This window comes from Peromyscus eremicus, chromosome 5 (genome assembly GCF_949786415.1).
Source record: "Peromyscus eremicus chromosome 5, PerEre_H2_v1, whole genome shotgun sequence".
NCBI classification, from domain to species: domain Eukaryota; kingdom Metazoa; phylum Chordata; class Mammalia; order Rodentia; family Cricetidae; genus Peromyscus; species Peromyscus eremicus.
Genome location: NC_081420.1, coordinates 95,936,749 through 95,957,974, shown reverse-complemented (window position 1 = coordinate 95,957,974; position 21,226 = coordinate 95,936,749). Strand labels below are relative to the sequence as shown.

General features: G+C 44.8%; 1 protein-coding gene and 1 non-coding gene across 2 annotated transcripts; one reads left to right on the top strand and one right to left on the bottom strand.

Annotated features, from left to right (window-relative positions):
* Window positions 1–9,989: 9,989 nt before the first annotated feature.
* Window positions 9,990–19,746, bottom strand: Duxb (double homeobox B). Its single transcript, XM_059263057.1, has 5 exons — window positions 19,722–19,746; window positions 17,483–17,584; window positions 13,090–13,226; window positions 11,612–11,662; window positions 9,990–10,505 (listed from the first exon to the last, which is right to left on the bottom strand). The coding sequence occupies exons 1-5, from the start codon at window positions 19,744–19,746 to the stop codon at window positions 9,990–9,992; spliced, it is 831 nt and encodes a 276-aa protein (XP_059119040.1).
* Trnaa-agc (transfer RNA alanine (anticodon AGC)) lies at window positions 18,316–18,388 on the top strand. Its single transcript has one exon. It is a non-coding gene; the product is annotated as a tRNA-Ala (tRNA).
* Window positions 19,747–21,226: the final 1,480 nt, after the last annotated feature.

The window sequence follows — 21,226 nt, the reverse complement described above, 5'->3', positions numbered from 1 at the left end:
AAGGTGGGCTGAAGGAATCCTCCAGGACTTCAGCTTCAGACTGGGACAGCTGAGACATCCAGGCTTATGGACTGAACAGCCCCAGGGTTCTGGGCATTAGATGATCCAGCCTTTATTGTGTAAGTCAGATTAATCAATTTCCTTGTATAGTACACGTTCATCCTCTTGGTTCTGTTCCTCTGGAGAACCCTAATACAGGCGTAGTGCTGGATTTCTGCTTGTGTCCTTCCTCTACCAGTAACAAGCCCCCCACCCCAGCCTACCCTTTCTCCTAAACCTGTTGTCCGTCTTTTGATGCTGTCTACCACTTTCCCTTGCCTTAGTTTGCTAGTGCTGACTAAATATGCTACAAATTAGATGGATTAAACAATAGACATTTGTTTTCCCAGTTCTGGAGGCTAGAAGTCCAGGATCAAGTTGTGAAAAACTCTGGTTTCTTCTCTGAACTGTCAGATGCCCTCTAGCTTTGTCTCTTAGTGTATCTGCTCTGGTCTCTTCCTTTAAGGACATCTGTTAGATTAGAACAGGGCCTACCTTAATGGCTTCATTTTATATTAGTTACCACTTTTAATACAGTACAAGGACATTTGGAGGTCCTAAGGGTTTTCAGCATATGAACTGGGAGTAGGGGCATTATTGAGGCCATAGCATTTCTCCAAGACTAACGGGATTTAATCTGATGTTTAATTCCCCTTGACTGCCTTTAGTGTCACTCTCAACCCACATGATCAGGACTGGAACTAGCCTGCCAAATTATGGACCTCATTCTTGACTGTTCAGATCTGTGCTTCCCAGGCACAGAGTTCTGAGGAAGCAGTCAGAAAGGACTGTTGGGTCTTCTGGTGTGCTGGATACCTTTTGTCAGCTTGACACAAGCCTAGACATATCTGTGAAATTGAGAAAATGCTTCCATCAGATTAGCCTGTAGGCAGGTCTGTAGGATATGTCCTTGATTAATGATTGATGTAGGAGGGCCAGCCCACTGTGGGTGGGTACCACCACTGGGCAGGTCTAGGAGTGGTATAAGAAAAGCAGGCTGAGCAAGTCAGTAAGCAGCACTCCTGTATAGTCTCTGCATCAATTCCTGCTTCCAAGCTTCTTCCCTGACCTCCACGGATGATGGACTACTGCTGTGGGATGTATGGCAAATGTGTTGCTAATTAATCAATAAAACACTGATTGGCCGTTGGCTAGGCAGGAAGTATAGGCGGGGCAAGAAGGAGAATAAAGCTGGGAAGTGGAAGGCTGAGTCAGAGAGACACTGCCAGCCACCACGATGAGGAACAGCTTGTGAAGATGCCGGTAAGCCACGAGCCATGTGGCAAGGCATAGATTAATGGAAATGGATTAATTTAAGCTATAGGAACAGTTAGCAAGAAGCCTGCCACGGCCATACAGTTTGAAAGCAACATAAGTCTCTGTGTTTACTTGGTCAGGTCTGAGAGGCTGTGGGACTGGCAGGTGAAAGAGATTTGCCCTGACTGTGGTGTGGGCCAGGCAGGAAAACTCTAGCTACAGACTACAAACTGTATGTTGCAATAAACCTGTTCTTTCCCAAGCTGCTTTTGTTCATGATGTTTATCACAGCAATAGAGGCCCTAGGAAGCCTGGGTCTTCTGGTGAGTGGGGATGGCTGTGCAGGTGAATCTGATTAATCTGAATTACACCACCACACTCCCCACTATTTGAATACATAAAACAAGGACTTGTCAGTAAGGCGCATGCCTGACTGAAATCTAACTAAACCAAAATGCTATCCACGGTGTACTAGTTTCCTGCTTTGGACAGATCTTCACTAAATACCTGCTCCTCAGAGGTTCTGTCCCAGAGCCCGGGGACTGCTTGTGCAGTTATAAAAACTAACCCCTAGCTGCAGAGAGCCATTCTAAAAAGCTAACCTTTGGTCGTAGCCAGAGCTGCTGGTTGTAAGCAAAGAAAACCACTGTTAAAAGTTAATGCAGGGCTGGAGAGATGGCTCAATGGTTAAAAACACTGACTGCTCTTCCAGAGGACCTGGGTTCAATTCCCAACACCCACATGGCAGCTCACAACTGTCTGTAATTTCAGTTCCAGGGGACCGGACACCCATGGCAAAACACCAACGCACATAAAATTAAAAAAAAAAAAGTTAATCCAAAGCTGACAACGGTCTGTTCCCATTTCTTTCAGCTTGTAATCTTATATTTTTTTATTTCTATTCCTAGACCCTTCGAGTACTCTACCTCAGAAGAATCCCTGGCTGTCGGCTTCTCCCATTCTCCCAGGAAGTCAGGCTGCCATGCTACTTACTGTTAGATAGCCAGTTAGAAATCAGCAGGCTGGGGGCCCATGAGATGGCTCAGTGGGTAGAGGTGCTTGCTGCCAAGCCTGCTGACCTGTGTTTGATCCTGGAACTCATATGGTGGAAGGAGAGAACCAGATCCTTAAAGTTGTCTTCTGATCACTACATGTGTGCTGTGACACATACACACCCTAAATTTTTGTTGTTTTTTTTTTTTAATCTCCCTGTATAGCCTTAGCTGGCCTGGAACTCACAGAGATCCACCTGCCTCTGCCTCCCAAGTGCTAGGATTAAAGGCATGTGCTACCATACTCAGCCCGCACCACCACCAATTTTTTAAAGTAAATTATTAGGCTTGAAGTTTAATGAGGATGGGCTCTTACATCGTGATCAGCACCTTGTAAAAGTAAGAATGAGGGCTGGAGACATGGCTCAGAGGTTAAGAGCACTGAATGCTCTTCCAGAGGTCCTGAGTTCAATTCCCAGCAAGCACATGGTGGCTCACAACCATCTGTAATGAGATCTGATGCCCTCTTCTGGCCTGCAGGGACACATGCAGGCAGAACACTGTATACAAATAATAAATAAATAAATAAATCTTTAAAAAAAAAAAGTAAGAATGAAATAGGACTTTGATTGTTGGTCAAAATAATGGGATCTGAATTGTATTTTTGGCCTCAGATGGACGGAAATACAATTTTCTGAACTGCCAGGAAGACCCCAAGAGTATTATCTAGCAGGAGGCTTGATTGCAAGGGACAAAAGCATACCATGGTTCATTCTCTTAAGAGTCAATACAGAGGGCCGGGCGGTGGTGGTGCACGCCTTTAATCCCAGCACTCAGGAGGCAGAGCCAGGCGGATCTCTGTGAGTTCGAGGCCAGCCTGGGCTACCAAGTGAGTTCCAGGAGAGGCGCAAAGCTACACAGAGAAACTCTGTCTCAAAGAACCCCCAAAAAAAGAGTCAATACAGATAATACACAAACACTCAGACCAGGGAAGCAGATCAGCCCCTTGCTCAGCCATCATCAGAAAACCTTCCTCCGGCAGCAGATGGGAACAAATACAGAGACCCACAGGCAGACATTATGCAGAGAGTACAAGACCTTGGAAAACTCATCCCTAAATGGGATGGTTCTAACAACCCCCACCCACCCAGCCCCAGGGCTCAGGGAACCCTGCAGAAGAGGAGGAAGAAAGAGTGTAAGAGCCAGAGGGGATGGAGGATACCTAGGAAACAAGGCCCTCCAAATCAGCATGATTGATGCACATTGAACTCACAGAGACTGAGGCTAAATTAGGTGGGTCTGCACAAGGTCCTATGTGTATATGTTATAGTTTCTAGTTTAGCGTTGTTTTTTTTATGGGATTCTTGTGTGAGCGAAAGAGTGGGTCACTTTCTCATGGGCTTTCTCATCTCTTGGGCTCTTTTCCTTCTGTTTTGTCCTATTCCAGTGTGTTAGTTTTTGTTTAATTTTATTACATTTTATTATTCCTTGGAAGCTTGTTTTGCTTGTTGTTTTTCAGGGTAGGGTTTCTCTGTGTAACTCTGGCTGTCCTGGAACTTGCCCTGTAGACTAGGCTAGCCTGGAAGTCACAAAAATCCATCTGCCTCTGCTGGGATTAACTGTGTGCACCACCACTGCCCACCCTGCACCTGTCTGTTTTTCTAATGAGAGACCGAAGGGGAGTGGATCTGGATGGGAGGGGAGGTAGGTAGGAACGAGGAGGAAATTGTGATCAGGATATATTATGTGAGGGGGAAAATTCCCTATTTTTCAATAAAAGGGAAAAAAGTGTTACTGGCCTCTTAATCGCATGGGCAGTAAAGCAACGCTCAGGAAAGCTGTTTTAGGGACTTTAATAGTTTAAAACCTGTCCGAGGGCTGGAGAGATGGCTCAGCAGTTGAGAGCACTGGCTACTTTCCCAGAGGACACGGGTTCAATCCCAACACTCAATCTGTTCACAACCATCTGTCTGTCACTCCAGTTCCAGGGGGTCCAGTGCTGTCTTCTGACCTCTGCAAGCACTAGGCACACATGTGGTACACAGACATACCACAGACAAACACGTAGGCAAACACCAATACTCATGAAAAAGAAAACCTGTCTGAAAAGGTAGATTGGCATTATAGTATCTTTGGTCGTTGGCCACTCCTGTTGGGAGACTCTGTCAGTCAGAGGTTGCAGTCCACCATGGTCTGGCAGGTCTCTCTGAGCTTGGCAACAGGGAGGATCTCTCTCCCCTTCCCTCGTCCCCCATCAGGGGCTTCCTGCTGTCTGATGACCTTATCTGGAGACTGTCTCCAGGTCAGGATGCCTGACTTATCTCTAGTATGATCCTTGACACAGTCCCCTGCAGAAGCTTTCTCCCTGCTGCCTGTATGGTAATTAGACTTGTGCTAGGAGCCTTATGATAGGAGCATGCTGTTTAATGCAAATCAGGTGATGCCCCAGATGCCTTTGTCCCCAGCCTTTATATCTCCCTTCACTCTGGAATAAAGCTGAGCTGTCTCACTGAAGCTGGATCCTGAAAGGCTGTTTCCAGTGTGTTCACAGGCTGTGCAAAGCTCTCTGTGGCCCCTGCTGCCCCTTTGTCCCTGTGGACTGGTGGGAAAAGGGGACACCATACACTCCCACACTGTGAAATGTTTTCCTCCGTGGTAACCCCTTTGCTAAGGTCCACTCTCATCCCTGGAGGGCATCCCCATTTTACTCTGTAATAATTCTGCTTGCTGCCAAGCCTGATGACCTGATTTTGATCCCTGGGACCCATATGGTGAGAGAACTGATTTCCAGATGTACAGGCAAGGACAGTCACTTAAGGGTTCACATAGACTTGCATATTGGAAGGCTTACTCACTTGTTAGTCCTTGACATTGACCTGTCGAAACAGAGCTCTGTTAGAGCTATGGAATCAGATCTCTGATGTCACTGCAGGTGAAGGAAAAGCTGGACAGCTAGCAAGATGGGGCAGGTGAAAATGTGCAAATTGCTTGGTTCCTCAACAATCTGGCTCAGACAAAACTACTCTCTTCACATGTGGTGGTTTGAATGAGAATGGTCTTCATAATCTCATGTATTTGAATACTCGGTCCCCAGTTGATGGAACTGTTTAGGAAGGATTAGGAGGTGTGGTCTTGTTGGTGTGTCAGTAGGCTTTGTGGTTTCAAAGGATTTGTAACAGTCTCATGTCTGTCTTGTGGTTGTGTTTACGATTTGACTTCTCCGCTATTCCTTCATTCCACCATCATGGACTCTAACCCTCTGAAACTGTAAATCAAGTTAAATGCTTTCTTTATAAGCTGTCATGGTGTTTTGTCATAGGAATAGAAAAATAACGAAGAAACCACATGTCTTTTTTTTTTTTTTTCTTGAGATAGGGTTTCTCTGTGTAACTTACTTTGTAGACCAGGCTGGCCTTGAACTCAGAGATCCGCCTACCTCTGCCTCCTTAGTGCTGGGATTAAAGGCGTGTGCTGCCACACTCAGTCACTTATCTTTTAGTTGGGTTTTTCATCAAGAATTAGGCCATATCAGCCAAATGTAGTGGCACACATCTTTAATTCTTATACTAGAGGTAGGCAGATCTCTGTTGCATTCTAGGACAGCCAGGGAGGGCTATTATACATAGAAACCCTGTCTTGGGGGCTGGGCGAGGGGTGGTATGTGTGTGTGTGCGCGTGCAGAATTAGGCCATATGACTGAGGATGTCGTTCAGTAGTCGAGTGCTTGCCTAATATGCATGGGACCCTAGGTTCAATCATCAGCACCAAGTAAACATGGTGTGGTTGGTGCTAAGCCTGTAATCCCAGAAGTAGAATCCTAGGAGGTAGAAACAGGGGGATCAGGAATTCAAGATTATCTTCAGCTATATCTTGAGTTCAAGGCAAGCCTAGGGTACTTGAGACCTAATCTCAAAAAAAAAAAAAAAAAAAAGTTTTTTTCCCCCCACAATTTATAGTTTCAACTGATATGACTAGCTCAAGTTTCTGCTATTGTGACTTCTCTGCTATGATGAATTGTGGACAAATATAACCCCCTCTTCTCCTAGCCTCTTCTTTTTTTGGGGGGCGGGCGTTGAGACAGGTCTTCTCTATAGCTTTGGAGCCTGTCCTGGAACTTGCTCTGTAGACCAAGCTGGCCTTGAACTCACAGAGATCTGCCTGGTTCTACCTCCCGAGTGCTGGGATTAAAGGCGTGCGCCACCACCGCCTGGCTCCTAAGCCTCTTTTTGTCGGAGTATTTTTTCACAGCAACAGAAATAAAACTCCGGCAGAACTTGGTACCAGAAGGAGGGGTCGTTGCTGTGAAAGGAATGGGAGCTATATCAGAAACTGGGTTAGAGAGTGCATTTGTGTGATATTCTGGCCAAGAATCTGGCCGAATTCTGCCTGCGTCCTGAAAATCTGGGTAAAGTTCAATTGAGAGATGATAAACTAGTTTGTTTGCCATTCAGGCCCATAGAGATCAGCACCACCGAAGTAAAATATCAGTGCTACGCTGGAACAAAAGGAAGCATACCCCGAGGTCAAGGCCTCACTCTGGATGTCGCGTGGAGATCCTAAGCTAAAGAATGGGGTTTCAGCTGGGCGGTGGTGGTGCACGCCTTTAATCCCAGCACTCAGGAGGCAGAGCCAGGCGAATCTTTGCGAGTTCGAGTCCAGTCTGGTATACAAAGTGAGATCCAGGACAGGCTCCAAAGCTACACAGAGAAACCCTATCTCGAAAAATAAATAAATAAATAAATAAATAAATAAATAAATAAATAAATAAATAAATAAATAAATAAATGCACATGAGAAAAAGAATGGGGTTTCCCTGTTCTTCAGAAGCAACTACACAGGACAGTGTTCCCTCCTGTCCACACACAAAAGCTGATAGAGCTGTGGCTCAAGATCGGTGTCACATGGACAGTGCTTATGACATTGCCAGACAAGCAGAATCTGGCAATGTCATAAGCACTGTCCATGTGACACCGATCTTAAAAGCAGGAAAGATGTAAGACCGAGGATGTCACGGAGAACTGCCAGGGTGGGGCACCGGGTAGCTGGACTGGAAGCTCTAAGAAGCTCTCTGGTAAAGCTGTGAAAGTGAAGGGTCAGTCTGGGTGAGGATCGGGGGACCCTGGGACCTCTGACAACCAAGAGTTGTAGATGTGGAGTAGAACTGATCTAAGCCTCAGAGAGAAGCTGGGTGTACTTCCGGTAGCAGAGATGGAGGAATGGGGCTGCCCAAACCTTCCGGAGCCCGAAGATCTGATTGTGAGCCCCAGATGCCTGGCGCAGCTGCTGCTGGGTTTCAGTTTTGCTTTGGTGTGATCATTTTAGTTCTCTGTTCTTCCCTTTTGAAATGAGAATGTCTAGTCTATGCTAGTATATTTTGGAAGCACATAACTTTTTGGTTTGTTTTTTAGGAGTGAGCTCATAGTTAAGAGATTGGATTTTTAAAGTATTGTAATTTTTTAAGCTATGGAGATTTTAAAAATTGGACTGTATTTTACATTATGAGAGAAGCATGAGACTTTGGGGACAAGGTGTGAAGCTGTGTTGTGATCTTCAGTTTTAACAGTCAACATGACATAGTTTAGACTCATTCGGGAAGAGTCTCAATGAGGAATTGTTTAGATCAGGTTGGCTTCTGGACATGTCTGTAGGGAGGTGCCCATTGTGGGTGGCACCATCCCTTGGGTTTAGGTCCTGGACTCTGTTAAGTGTGGAGAGGGATACTGAGCATAAGTAAGCATGTATGTATTTATTCTCTCTGTTCTTGACTATGGGTATGACTAGCTGCTTGCTCCTGTCTAGACTCCCCTTGGTGCCATGCTGTAGCTTGGAATTTTAAGTCAAATAAGCCCTTCCTTCCTTAAAGATGCTTTGACCAGAGTATTTTTGCCACCACAACAGAAATGCATCTAAAACATCATCTAAGTACATTATTCTTTACATTAGTTAGCATTGTTTTGGTTGAGACTGGGTTTCATCTATCCAAGGCTGGTCCTGAACTTGCTACATTGCAGAGGATGACCTTGAAGTCCTAATCTTCCTACCTCCACCTCCCGAGTGCTGACATTATAGGTATGTGCTACCACATGGGGTTGTTGTTATGAGGCGGGGTCTTGCTATGGACCCCAGTTTCCTTTGAACTGTGTAGCCAACACTAGCACTCACTGTTTGTGTAATATTCCTGCTTCACTCTCCAGAGAGCTGAGATATGGGCCTGAACCACCAACACCCATCGAGAAAAGCTTTCAATTACTATTCTTTTGTTTTTTGAGACAGGGTTTCTCTGTGTAGCTTTGGAGCCTGTCCTTCGAGAACTCGCTCTGTAGACCAGGCTGGCCTCAAACTCACAGAAATCCACCTGCCTCTGCCTCTGGAGTGATTGCTGGAATTAAAGGTGTGTGCCACCACCACCCAGCTCGTCAATTACTATTCTTAAATAAAATGGGTCATTTGTGGTTTTCAGGAGGAAAAAAAAAAAAGAACATTTATTAAAAATAGTTCATCATTGGAGGGGAGTAGAGGTTGGACTTGATCAAAGTACATGCATGTATGAAATTCTCAAACAAAGATTAAATTAAGAGCACAATATAGTGATATACATCCATAATCCCAGCAACTGGAGAGCCTGACGAAACCAAAGTGCCACCCTAGATCCAACCAACCCTCAGTAACACACACTAAATTACCACAAGACCCAACACTTACACTTCTGGTTACACATATCTGATAATAATAATAAAAAAACAAAAAAACATGTCGTCCATGCAAACACTTGTGCACAAACGTTCACAGTAATAATCAGGAGCTCATTGAGGAATTAACACAAATGTCCCTCAGACATGGTGAGGCTACACATACATCAAGAAACAAACTGCTGTTGTTGACGAGGAAGTTAATAAAAACTGAACGGAACCGCTTTGGCCCATGTTCTCACATCACTGAAAATGGAATGATAGAGACATTTAAAAGCAGCTAGGCCTTAGAAAGAGACAAATGTGAAGATGGGGAGGAGATATATGCAGGGTAAAAGCAAATTAACCTAGTCTAAGGGTCAGGAACCTGAATAAGGAAACTTTATGTGTGACCAGCCCTCGGCAAACCTAAAGGCACTTACTTCCCCACCAAAACTGCTTTAATCAAGTCTAAAGCAGCTACATCTCCATGGGTTCAAGGCCAGCCTAAGCTACAGAACAATACCCTTGTCCCAGACAAACTCAGGAGGCACAGGCAGGTGTATCTCTCTGAATTCAAAGGCAGCCTGGTCTACAAGGGGAGTTCCAGGCCAACCAGAGCTACATAATGAGACCCTGCCAAGCTGGCTGAGTTAGCTAGGGTGCTTACTGCCAAGCCTGATCCCTTGAACATGGAGAAGAGAACCAACTCCCACAGTCGGCCTGTGACTTCCATGCATGCATGACTGTGCCCCCCACAAACAAAAACAATTATGGTAAAAAAATGTTTAAAAAAAAAAAAAAAAGCTGGGCGGTGGTGGTGCATGCCTTTTATCCCAGCACTCGGGAGGCAGAGGCAGGTGGATCTCTGTGAGTTTGAGGCCAGCCTGGGCTACAGAGTGAGTTCCAGGACAGACTCCAAAGCTACACAGAGAAACCCTGCCTCAAAAAACCAAAAGAAAGAAAAGAAAGAAAAGAAAGAAATGAAATGAACTGCAGGAGCTTAAGGCTTTGGTGAACCTGACAGAGCAAACTACACCTCTTTCTGAGGGTCCCAATTTGCAATGAGATCCAGGCGGCCCTTGTCCCACCATTGCATAATGTAAGCTATGTCGGTGTAATCTGGGTCCTCAGATTGTTGTTTCTCATGCTCTGCATCAGGCTGAGAACAAGGAGCCTGGGAACCTGAGAAATCCTGTCCTGGACTTGGCTCTTCTGGCAAGGGATTCATGGAAGTCAGAGGAGCATCGAGGTTCTGTTCTTCCTGCACAGTTTCTGTGGTCTGTAGGGTTATAGTGCTTGACACTTGGCTCCCAGAGACCCCAAAGGAATCCCCAGGAACCAATCCCTGGGATTCCAGTGGGGCAGGTAGGGACGTCTGGTCATTACAGCAGGGTTCAGAGGAAGGGAAACAATTGGCTGTGGGAGTGGCTAGGTCGATGTTCTGCTGCTGAGCGGCTGGATTCGGTCCTTCATTTGTCCCATCTGATAAATTTGAGGACTCTTCTCTATGCTCAGGATTTAGAAATCTTTGCGTCTGAAACCATGTCTGAGGAAAACAAGATATAAACATTGTCAAACACGTCAGTCTAGCTGTTGCAAAATTCTATCCCACAAGCAAAAAATCACCATCTTCAGGGATGAAGGATGCTGGGGAAACAAGGCTTTCTAAACACAGCAGGACTGATGCATATGAACTCAGAGAGCCTGTGGCAGCATGCACAGGGTCTGCATAGGCCTGTGCCAGATGGGGTCCCAAGCACTGAGAGGTGAAATGGACACAAGTCCCCATCCCTAACCCAGAAGCTATCTCCAATTCATAACTGCTCACAAAATGAAAAATTAGTTTTCTTCAACCAGAGTCTCACTTGGGGGTACAAACCACCTTTTTTTTTTCTTTTTGGTTTTTTTTTTTCGAGACAGGGTTTCTCTGTGTGCCTTTGGAGACTGTCCTGGAACTCACTCTGTAGACCAGGCTGGCCTCGAACTCACAGAGATCCGATCTGCCTGTCTCTGCCTCCTGAGTGCTGGGATTAAAGGTGTGTGCCACCACCACCTGGTATAAACCACTCCTGAGAGCAGGTGGTGGCCTACACAAAAGGAATTCAGTGGCATTTCTGTCTCAGAATATTTTGTCAGGGCAATTTTTTTAACCTCAAAAATACTTTGAGTATATATTATGGCTTCCAGTTTTGTTTTTATGGGATTCCTGTGTGTGTGTGTGTGTGTGTGTGAGTGTGTGTCTCTGTCTCTTGTATTTTTTTCTTTGGGTCTTTCTTCTATTTGTTTGTGGATTGAGGTGGGAAGAGGGGAGGTGGAGAGGAACTAGGAGGAGTTAGGGGAGGGGAAGAACTCACCCTCTTCATGGGGCTGTTGTGACTAATTTACAAGAATCACATGATTGGGCCTATTGACATTCCTTCACAGACAGGTCAGGAAAACCTCACCCCAGACTCCAGCCACTCTTCCTGCTCCTCCAACCAGCTGTGTACAATTCCTCCCTAACTGCACATGGCCTCAGGCAGTGATAGGCTATGTGGCTTGTGGAAGGCTAACTGCAGCTATGGGGAGTTGTCTACTCTGGGGTGAGACTTCCCAGGGAAACAATTGCTTTGGGGTCACCCAGGCTCTGTAAGTAAAAGCCATTGAACTCACCGGTTCCCCGGACTGAACTGTGGTGAAATTGTACTTTGGTCTGTTGATGTCCTATTTGACATTTAAGGAACGTTCACATGACACTAGCTCAGCTTCTCATATTCTGTAAGCTGTCAGGCTACTGGCAGAAGTCTGAATCATAGGGTATACCATAGGGTATACATACATACAATACATACATACACACGCATGCACAAATGAATCCTTAACAACCAAGTAAAAAGATCATATATGACTTTTGCGTGCATGTGAACTTTCATGTGCACGTGGTGTGTGTGTGTGTGTGTGTGTGTGTGTGTGTGTGTGTGTGTGCGTGCGCGCGCGCGCGCGCGCACATATATTGGTATGTTGGATTCATGGGCATAGAGGTCAGATATTGATGTCTACTTTTTCCTGTTTCACTCTACCTTTTTTTTTGTTTTGTTTTTGGCTTCTTTTTTTGAGATAGGGTCTCTGTACAGCCCGAGTTGTCCTTTAACTCACAGATCTATCTGCCTCTGTCTCCTGAGTGTTGAGATTAAAGGCGTGTGCCACCACACCCTGCATAATGGGGACAATTTTGACTATAAATTATCTTGATTGTCACTAAGAGGCTAGACGAAGTAGGCATGGGTTCCACTGGTATACATTTGGTAGAGGCCAATTCTGCTGAAAAATATTCTACCATGCACAGAAACCTGTACCAGGCTTTTTTCTTTTGGGCCACCAGCCAGCTCCCAAATCATGTCACAGAGACTTACTAATTTTGAATGCCTGGCCTAGCTTAGGCTCCTTTCTGGCTCTTTTAACTTAAACTAACCTGTTTCTCTTTATCTACCTTTTGCCTCGGGGCTTTTTACTCTTCTTTCTGTATATCTTACTTTCACTGCTTCTAAGGTCTGCTGGTGGCTACCTGGTTTCTTGCCCCAGGAATCTCCCTCATTCTCTCCTCCTCTCTCTTGAGCCTAGATTTCTCCTATTTATTCTCTCTGCCTGCCAGCCCCACCAATCCTTTCTCCTGCCCAGCTATTGCCTGTTCAGCTCTTTATTGACCAATCAGGTGCCTTAGGCAGACAAGGTGAAACAGATGCAACACATCTTTACATAATTAAACAAATACAGCATAACAAAAGTAACACACCTTTACACAGTTAAAGTAATATATTCTGCAGCATAATTAAATGTAACACATCTTTGCCTAATTAGTATTCCACAACAGAAACCCTCCAAAGAAAGTTACCTGGCATCAACAACATCAACAACAACAACAACAAGAAGGGGGGGGGGATTTAAATTACACACTTTCCAGCTTCCTTGCTTGTGATTCTATGTGGATGTATTTCAATTTTGAACATGACATTTATTGCTGCTGTGTGTTAACCACCCAGAACTTTGCCCTCTCTGTGGACACCCAAGACAGCCCAAAGGTTCAGTTATGTCTTTAGGGGCGGTATTACTTACAACAGTGACTCGGTACTGCTTACTCGAATCCAACTTACTTCAATTTTTGACTCCTTGATGCCTAGTCTTATAGCCATTTTTGTCCTGGTAGCACGGTCAGGGAGCCTGTTCTTCCGGAAGGCCTTACTTAGGAAGTCCTCTTGGGCTCTTGTGAAGGACAACTGGTGAGGTCTGACTTAAGATGACAGGGACAAAAAGGGACTTTTCAGTCAGTTTCGTGTTCACACGAGAACATGCTCACAGTTACTCTCTGAGTCTCCCTGGGGTGGGAGAAAAGAAGGCTTCTTCAGAAATCCAAGGCCTCGCTTGCTGCGAATCTGCCTGTTCCAGGCAACTGGGGGAATACTGCTTAGGATTTGTTTTGTTTCTCGGGGGAGGGGGGACACAATGCGGGCGGGCTTAACTTTGTAGCCTCTGGCTGGCCAGAAACTTGCTACATGGACCAGGCTGATGCTGAACTCACAGAGGCGGCAGGAGTGCCAGGATTAAAGGTGTGAGCCATCATGGCCCACAATTAATGTTTCCTTGGAAGCTCTCTGCCCAGAGCAAGCTGTAACAAGCTCTTCAATGGAGAAATCTTTAGGAGAATTAGATAACAGAGTCATTTCTACTCTCAGTGGGACCCTTGGAAATAGGTTTGTCCAGTGAATTCTTACCTTCAGAGTGGTCTTGCTCCAAGATTTTCTGTTTCATTCTGTGGTTGCTAAACCAATTCTACATAGAAAGAGAAGGTGTGAGCGGGTTGTTTTCATTTCAGAGTCAGCAGCAGACAAGGAGACTACCTAGACACCTTGCTTGTCTCCACCCGCACGAGCACAAACAGCGGATCTCTTTGTTGTTTGCTTTGTTACTGGAGTCAAAATGGAACCTAGTTTCTAATTTTTCCCAAGTGTTTTATTTTGGTAATTTGGTAACTTTTTCGAGACAGCATCTTAGAGTGCCTAGGCTGGCCTTGAAATCCCTGTGTAGCAGGGTATGTGTTAGTCTCTGCTGCCAGGGCAGTTACATCATCACCTGTCGCTATGTGCACCCTTCAGGCACAGCTCGCTCTTTGTCTCTTTACCTTTCTTCTTCCTCTTGTCTGTCTGCCTCTCTCATGTCCCCACTCGGCCTTTCACGCTTCTGCTCTCCCCTCCCCCAATAAACCTCTTGCTCGAACTCTGTTGTGCCTGGCGTGTTTGCTTAGTGGCATATCTTGGCAGGACCCACCAAAAGGTACCCACTTCATCCTTTCCTTTTATTCATCCTTTCAGTATGACCTTAAACTTCTGATCTTCTTCCTGCCTCCACTTTTCTTTTTCTTGTTTTTTTTTCCTTTTGGGCGGGGGAGAAGAAATGGTTTATTTGGCTTATACTTCCAGATCATAGTTGGGGGAAGTCAGAACAAGAACTCAAGCAAGGCTGGAAAAGGAGGCAGGAGCTGATGCAGAGGCCATGGAGTGGGAGCTGCTTACTGACGTGCTTCCCCTGGTTTGTTCAGCCTGTTTTCTTATAGAACCCAGGACCTCCACCTCCAGGGGCTGGGCCCTCCCCCACTGATCACTAATTGAGAAAATGCCATAGAGCTGGATCTCATGACTGCCTCCACTTCTCAAGTGCTAGGATTACAAGCCACATTGATGCAGTGCTCAATTTATGCAGTGCTGGGGATGACACTTGAGGCTTTGTGCATGCTAGGCAGGCACTCTACCAGCGGAACCACATTCTTGATACTTCTACAGAAGGCTGTTAATGACAACCCAGAAATTATGCTGGAAGGTTCTACCTTCTTCGCTAGGTTAATTTATCAGAATGTTTTCAGTAAGACACCATAAGCACAGCTGGACACTGGAAATTCAGACACAGGCAGAGCCAGCCTTACCCCACATTGTCATTGAGACTTAGCATCCTTCCTGCTACTTCAAATAAATGAAACTCTCTTGTCTAAAGCAGTCACCGGATATTCCCATAGGATGTACTTTTTATTGTTGCAATCTGAGTATATTGCATAATAATCAGTATAGATACATGAGATAAATGTGCAGTACCTCTCTTAACATCATCTTGGACCCAGGCCGTACACCAAATCTGAAACCATGCAGTTGACATAAAAACCAGAACTCGTACGATCAAAGTACATTATGTATATGTATGAAATTGTGAAAGAGTAAGAAAATGTTTGAGGCTGGAGAGATGGCTCAGGAGTTAACAGGGCTTGCTGCTCAATTATGAGGCCCAAAATTTGGATCCTAGCACCTATATTGGGTGGCTCACGAATGCTTGTAATCCCAGCTCCCAGGGATCCAATGCCCTCTTCTTGCCTCTGTGGGCACTCCCTACACACACACACACACACACACACACACACACACACACACACACACACACACACACCTTTTTAAAAAATCTTAAGGGCTGGAGAGATGGCTCAGAGGTTAAGAGCACAGGCTGCTCTTCCAGAGGTCCAGAGTTCCAGAGTTCAATTCCCAGCAACCACATGATGGCTCACAACCATCTATAATGAGATCTGGTGCCCTCTTCTGGCATGCAGGCATACATGCAAGCAGAACACTCTATATATAATAAATAAATCTTTTAAAAAAAAAAAAAAAAAAAAAAAAATCTTAAACCCAAACTCAGCATTTTCCTTTAAAACACTTTTTTCTTGAATAATGTTACTATTCTCACCCAATATATGTATATTCTTTTCAAAAAGCTTTTTAAAGATTTATCTATGTATTTTATGTATATGAGTGCTGAATTTGCATGTATGCCTGCATGACAGAAGAGGGCACCAGATCCCACTGTAGATGGTTGTGAGCCACCATGTGGTTCCTGGGAATTGAACCCAAGACCTCTGAAAGAACAGCCAGTGCTCTTAACTGCTGAGCCATCTCTCCAGCTGAAGATTTTTAATTACATGTAATTATATGTATTGGTATGTGTACCTGTGTAAGTGCTCATGATGCCAAAAGGGTGTCTGCTCCTCTGGGGCTAGAGTTAAGGCTCCTGGGAACCAATTTTGGGTTTTCTGCAGGAGCAGTAGACTTCATTAACTGCTGAGCCATCACTTTTTGCACCTAATTAAATTCTTTTTGATAAGTGAAGACATTTAGTTTCATTTTCATGTAAGTAATTCTTATCAAAGTAATTGCATATGTGTATGAATTTCATTTGGGATACTGAAAAAAACAACCTACTAGCTTGAGAATTGGTAATTTAGGGGTTGGGGTTATAGCTCGGTTGGTAGAATACTTACCTAGCATGCATGAGGCCCTGGGTTCAGTCCCCAGTACACAAAAAATAGGCATGGTAAGGCATGCCCATTATCTCAGCTCTGAGGAGGGTAAGGGAGGATGACCAGAAGTCCAAAGCCATTCTTATCAGCTACTTAAAAAGTTCAAGACCAGCCTGGACTACTTGAGTCCCAGTGTTAATACCAACCAACCACAAACACAGACTCACAGGCTGGAGACATGGCTCCACAGTTAACAGTGAGTACTGGTCTTTGCACAAAACCTGAGTTCAGTTCCCAGTACCCATGTCCTGCTGCTGAAAACTGCCCGCCATCTCCAGCACCAGATCAGGTGCCACCTTCTGGCCTCTGCAGGCATTGCACTCAGGTGCACAAAACAATATAGACACACATACAGTTTAAAACAAAACAACAAAAACAAAACAAACAACAAAAAGAACTCAGAAGGCAGAGGCAGGTGGAGCTCTGTGAGTTCGAGGCTAGCCTGGTTTACAGAGCGAGTTTCCAGGGCAGCCAAGGCTATACAAAAAATATATCATTGTCATCCTGGTGAGCCAATTTCCTGTATTTGCTAAATCTTAAGACATTTCACTATATCAAAATACGATCTAACCGGGACAGCCTGAGCCAGTGTGGCTGTCTCCCTTTACCCTCAAACACATCACTGGTGGAGAAAGCAGGTTGTTTTTAATTCCAGTTTTAACTGGAAAAGCCTGCTCAGTGAAGTCTTGACATTAGACGACCACCTTTTTCTGAGGCCAGCCTTTCTCTTTCTGTTGATTCTGACAATGGAGATTGAATGTCTACCTGGATTAATTAATGAATGTCTTGAGATATGGTCTCATTGTGCAGCCCAGGATGGCCTTCAGCTCCGTGTGTAGTCAAAGTCAGCTAAGCCGTCAGCAGTCTCCCTGATGGCTGGGATTCCAGGCATCAACCACCACCTCTGGCTCTGATTTTTATGGACTCTCCCCCCTACACACCCCCCTTTTAAAGACAAGGCCTTCCTTTGTAGCCCATGGTAGTCTGGAACTCACTAGGTAGCCCCAAGTGACCTAGAACTCAGCAATGAGTTCATAACTCCTGCTCTAGCATTCCGAACACTCGTACAGCCATGTACCATCTTCTTGTTTGGCTTCCCACCTTTATTTTAGGTACTGGAACATCAATAGTTTCAGCCAGTTGGTTCAGGATACCTGCATCAGGATATGGGTTGCGTTCATACCATTCCTGGAGGATATTCCTTTGGCTCTGGGTGTAATTCACTCTTTGTCGCAAGGATTCTTTTCGTGGTATACCTGATAAAGAAAAGAGAGTTGGGGAGAAGTGCAAAGAAGTTAAAAAATCATAGTGTGAGCATGTGTCTTATACTGATCCCACATTGAAAGCCAGTAGATCCACCCAGGTGTTGTGATGTCTGAACACATTTCTACCTCTTGGAAAACATGAGGATATGATGTTTGAGGTCAGCCTGTGTTACACAGTAAGTTCCAGACTCACCTGGGATGTATAGTGACACTTGGTTTCAAAACATCAGCCAAACCACTTTAGATCCCATTCTATGTTTTTACCTTAGGCATATGGTGATGACATGTTAAATTGAACACAGACACACAGGAAGTGGTGCAGGATAGGAAGACAGGGGAAATTAAGGAGATACAGGAGGGACAATGAGGCTCTCACTCAGGTCTGTTGCTGGTAGAGATGAGAATTTTGATACTAAGAAATTCTATTCTGAAGACTGCCTAGGTACAATAGTCCTTTTTAAAAGGGGTCGGGGGAGGCTTGCTTTTTATTTGTGTGTGGCATGTGAGTGGGTGTGCATTGTGGATGTCTTTAGGGGTTAGAAGAGGGTTCAGGTCCCCTGGAACTAGAGTTATAGGCCATTGTGAGCCACCCCATGTGCATGCTAAAAACTGAACTCAGGTCCTCTTCAAGAGCAGTAAGTGCTTTTAACTGTGGAACCATATCTCCAGCTCCCAAATTCCTTTTATGTAGAACTACTTCAAATAAGAATATTAATGTGGGGTTGGGGATTTAGCTCAGTGGTAGAGCGCTTGCCTAGCAAGCACAAGGCCCTGGGTTCGATCCTCAGCTCCAAAAAAAAAAAAAAAAAAAAAAAAAAAAAAAAAAAAAAAAAAAAAAAAAAAAAAAATTAATGTAATGTCATGCTTAGAGCCTAAGCTTGTGTGATCTTCAAGTATGGTCTTGTCCTTCTCTAGCTGTAAGCCCACATTTTCTGGGAATTTTGTAAACAAGACTATAAACTTTTCACAGAAAAAAAAAGGAACTCCTTTGTGTTATAGTAAAAGGGGTGGTGGTGGGGGTCTTCAACCCTTTCAATGTATGGTTTTTATCTCCTTAGCCTATTGGTCTATAATCCTACCTGGTATACTCTAGGAACCAGGCTATGATCTCATTTAGAAAAAAGCAAAAAAAAAACCAGGAGGTAGTGGTACACGCCTTTAATCCTAGCACCCAGGAGGCACAGGCGGGCAGATCTTTTCAAGTTCAAGGCCAACCTGGTATATGGAATGAGATCCAAGACAGGCTACAAAGTTACACAGAGAAATCCTGTCTCGGGGGAAAAAATGTGAAAAATGTGGTGATTGAGGGAAATCACTTGGAAACCCTATGAAAAATGTAACTTCAGAAGCCACCAAGATATATACAGCTATTGTTAAGATATTTGAGGGCTGTGGGATGGCTTGGTGGGTAAAGGTGCTTGCTACCAAACCTGATGACCTGAGTTCAAGCCCGGGACCCACATGATAGAAGGAGTGAGCAGATTCCTGTAAATTTTCTTCTGACTTCAATGTATGTGCCCTTCCAACACACACACACACCCCACACACCCCTAAACATAATCAAGAAAAAGACTTAGAGACAGGCAAGGTGACACATGCCTTTAATCCCATACTCGGGAGGCAGAGGTAAGAGATTCTCTCTCAGTTCAAGGCCCGCCTAGTCTACAGCGTTCCAGAACAGGCAAGGCTGCACAGAGAAACCCTATCTCAAAAAATCAAAAGACAAGGATTTAGAAGGCACAGAACATTACAAAGAAATCACAAACGAACGATAGGCAGGAGGAAAATTAATGAAAAGCAAGAAGTGATACTAATGAAACATGAAAATAAATTATACAATTAAGTAATGAATCTATTAAGTGGTTTGTGCACCACCCCCACCCCCCACCCCTTACTACAAGTGACAAGTTTGAAACTTTAAGCAACGAGATGAAATAAACACACCCAAGTTTCGGTAAGTAAGAGATAAATGTAGTGGGCTCCCGGCGGCTATCTTACATGTAACATTCATTTCCTCCCAACCCGAACCACAGGTCACTAGAAAACCTTCCTAACCAAACATCTTTGCACTTTCCATTTCTAAACAGAACGTGGCTGGCATAATCTGAAAACACCGGTGAGCACTTACCGAGAGAGCGGCTGGATGCGGCCATGTTGCTAAAAAGAGCTAGACTGCGGTGTGATGGGAAAGGAGCCCAGGCCGTGTAAGAAGGGTTGACCCCGCCCCCTTTTGTAGGCCCTTAGGGTTTCTCTCTTCCTTAAATATTCAACTCTTTAGGGGAGAAATTTGAAGCAATGGCATCTCTAATAAAGTGTCTTTACTTCTGTAATATCTAGATAGTCTGAGTTAAAGTTCATGGATATGTTTAGAGGAGACATTTTATCGCTGTGTTCAAAAAAAATTTTTTTTTACTTATTTTTAAAAGTGAGAGCTATAACTACATATGTAACAATAAAACAAGCAAACAAAACCCCCAATCATCGGAGAGGACATTTTGTAGCTTCAGTTGGTTTCTCTAAGCATGGACATTCTGTAAAGGTGATATCCTGGATCATCTTAGTGTGCTTGATACTCAGTGATAAGCCTTTCTTAGCAGCAAAGCTTGCACTTGTAACCCCACCCCTTGGGAGGAAGAGGCGGGAGGATCACTGAGAGTTCCAGGTCAGCTGAGGCTACACCAAGTGAGACCCTTTCTGTTCCAGTGTGGCTTGCTTTTCCCCTCCAAATTCACTATCTTGGAAACTGCTTTGGTCAGGTGGGCACCACACCTAATGGAGCTAACTGAGCATAACAATACAGGGATAGGCAGGTGTGTGGTCATGGTAATGAAGCCATTGCAAGTGAGACACCCTCGTGGAATCTCAGCTGTTGTTCGCTCGCTCCTGCTCTACCCCAGCTGTACGTGATCTCGGGAGACACTGGAGTATAGAGGAAGTGGTTGGCTAGCTGAGAAGATGCAGATTCCATGAGGTCATCCTCCATGCTGGGGTGGGACTTTGCTGTGATGCAGCAGTTTTGTGGGGGGAGGGGACCCTCACATTATTTCAGCCATGCTCTGAAAGTGTATACTGGCTCACAAAATTTCTGGTGAAATGGTTACGTTGGCCTGATATTGATGCCCTTCTGGGGTAAAAAGACATTTGTTTTTGTCTCCCCAGGAAAAGTTAGTGAAGCACTGTCTTCAAAGCAGAAACACAAAACACAACACCCCAAACCCAAATAGAGCATGGCTCCGACTTCCACAAGGAAACAGACTCTCGATTCCCCACCTGCCTGTGTTCCAGCTGCCTTTCCCCAGGGCCTGCCATACAGACTTCATTCTTGCCTAGTAACCCCCTGGATCTTGCTGGAATATTCTGTATTGTCGAGATCTGAGTGTTTATGGAGCTTCCATCATCTGTTAAAACTCTCTAAGGCGCCGGGCGGTGGCGGCACATGCCTTTAATCCCAGCACTCAGAAGGCAAAAGCAGGTGGATCTCTGTGAGTTCAAGGCCAGCCTGATCTAGAGAGCGAGTTCCAGACAGGCTCCAAAGTTACAGAGAAACCCTGTCTCAAAAAAACAAAACCAAACAAACAAAACCCAACAAAGCAAAACAAAAAACTTTCTAAGACAATCATAACAGGAAGTGAG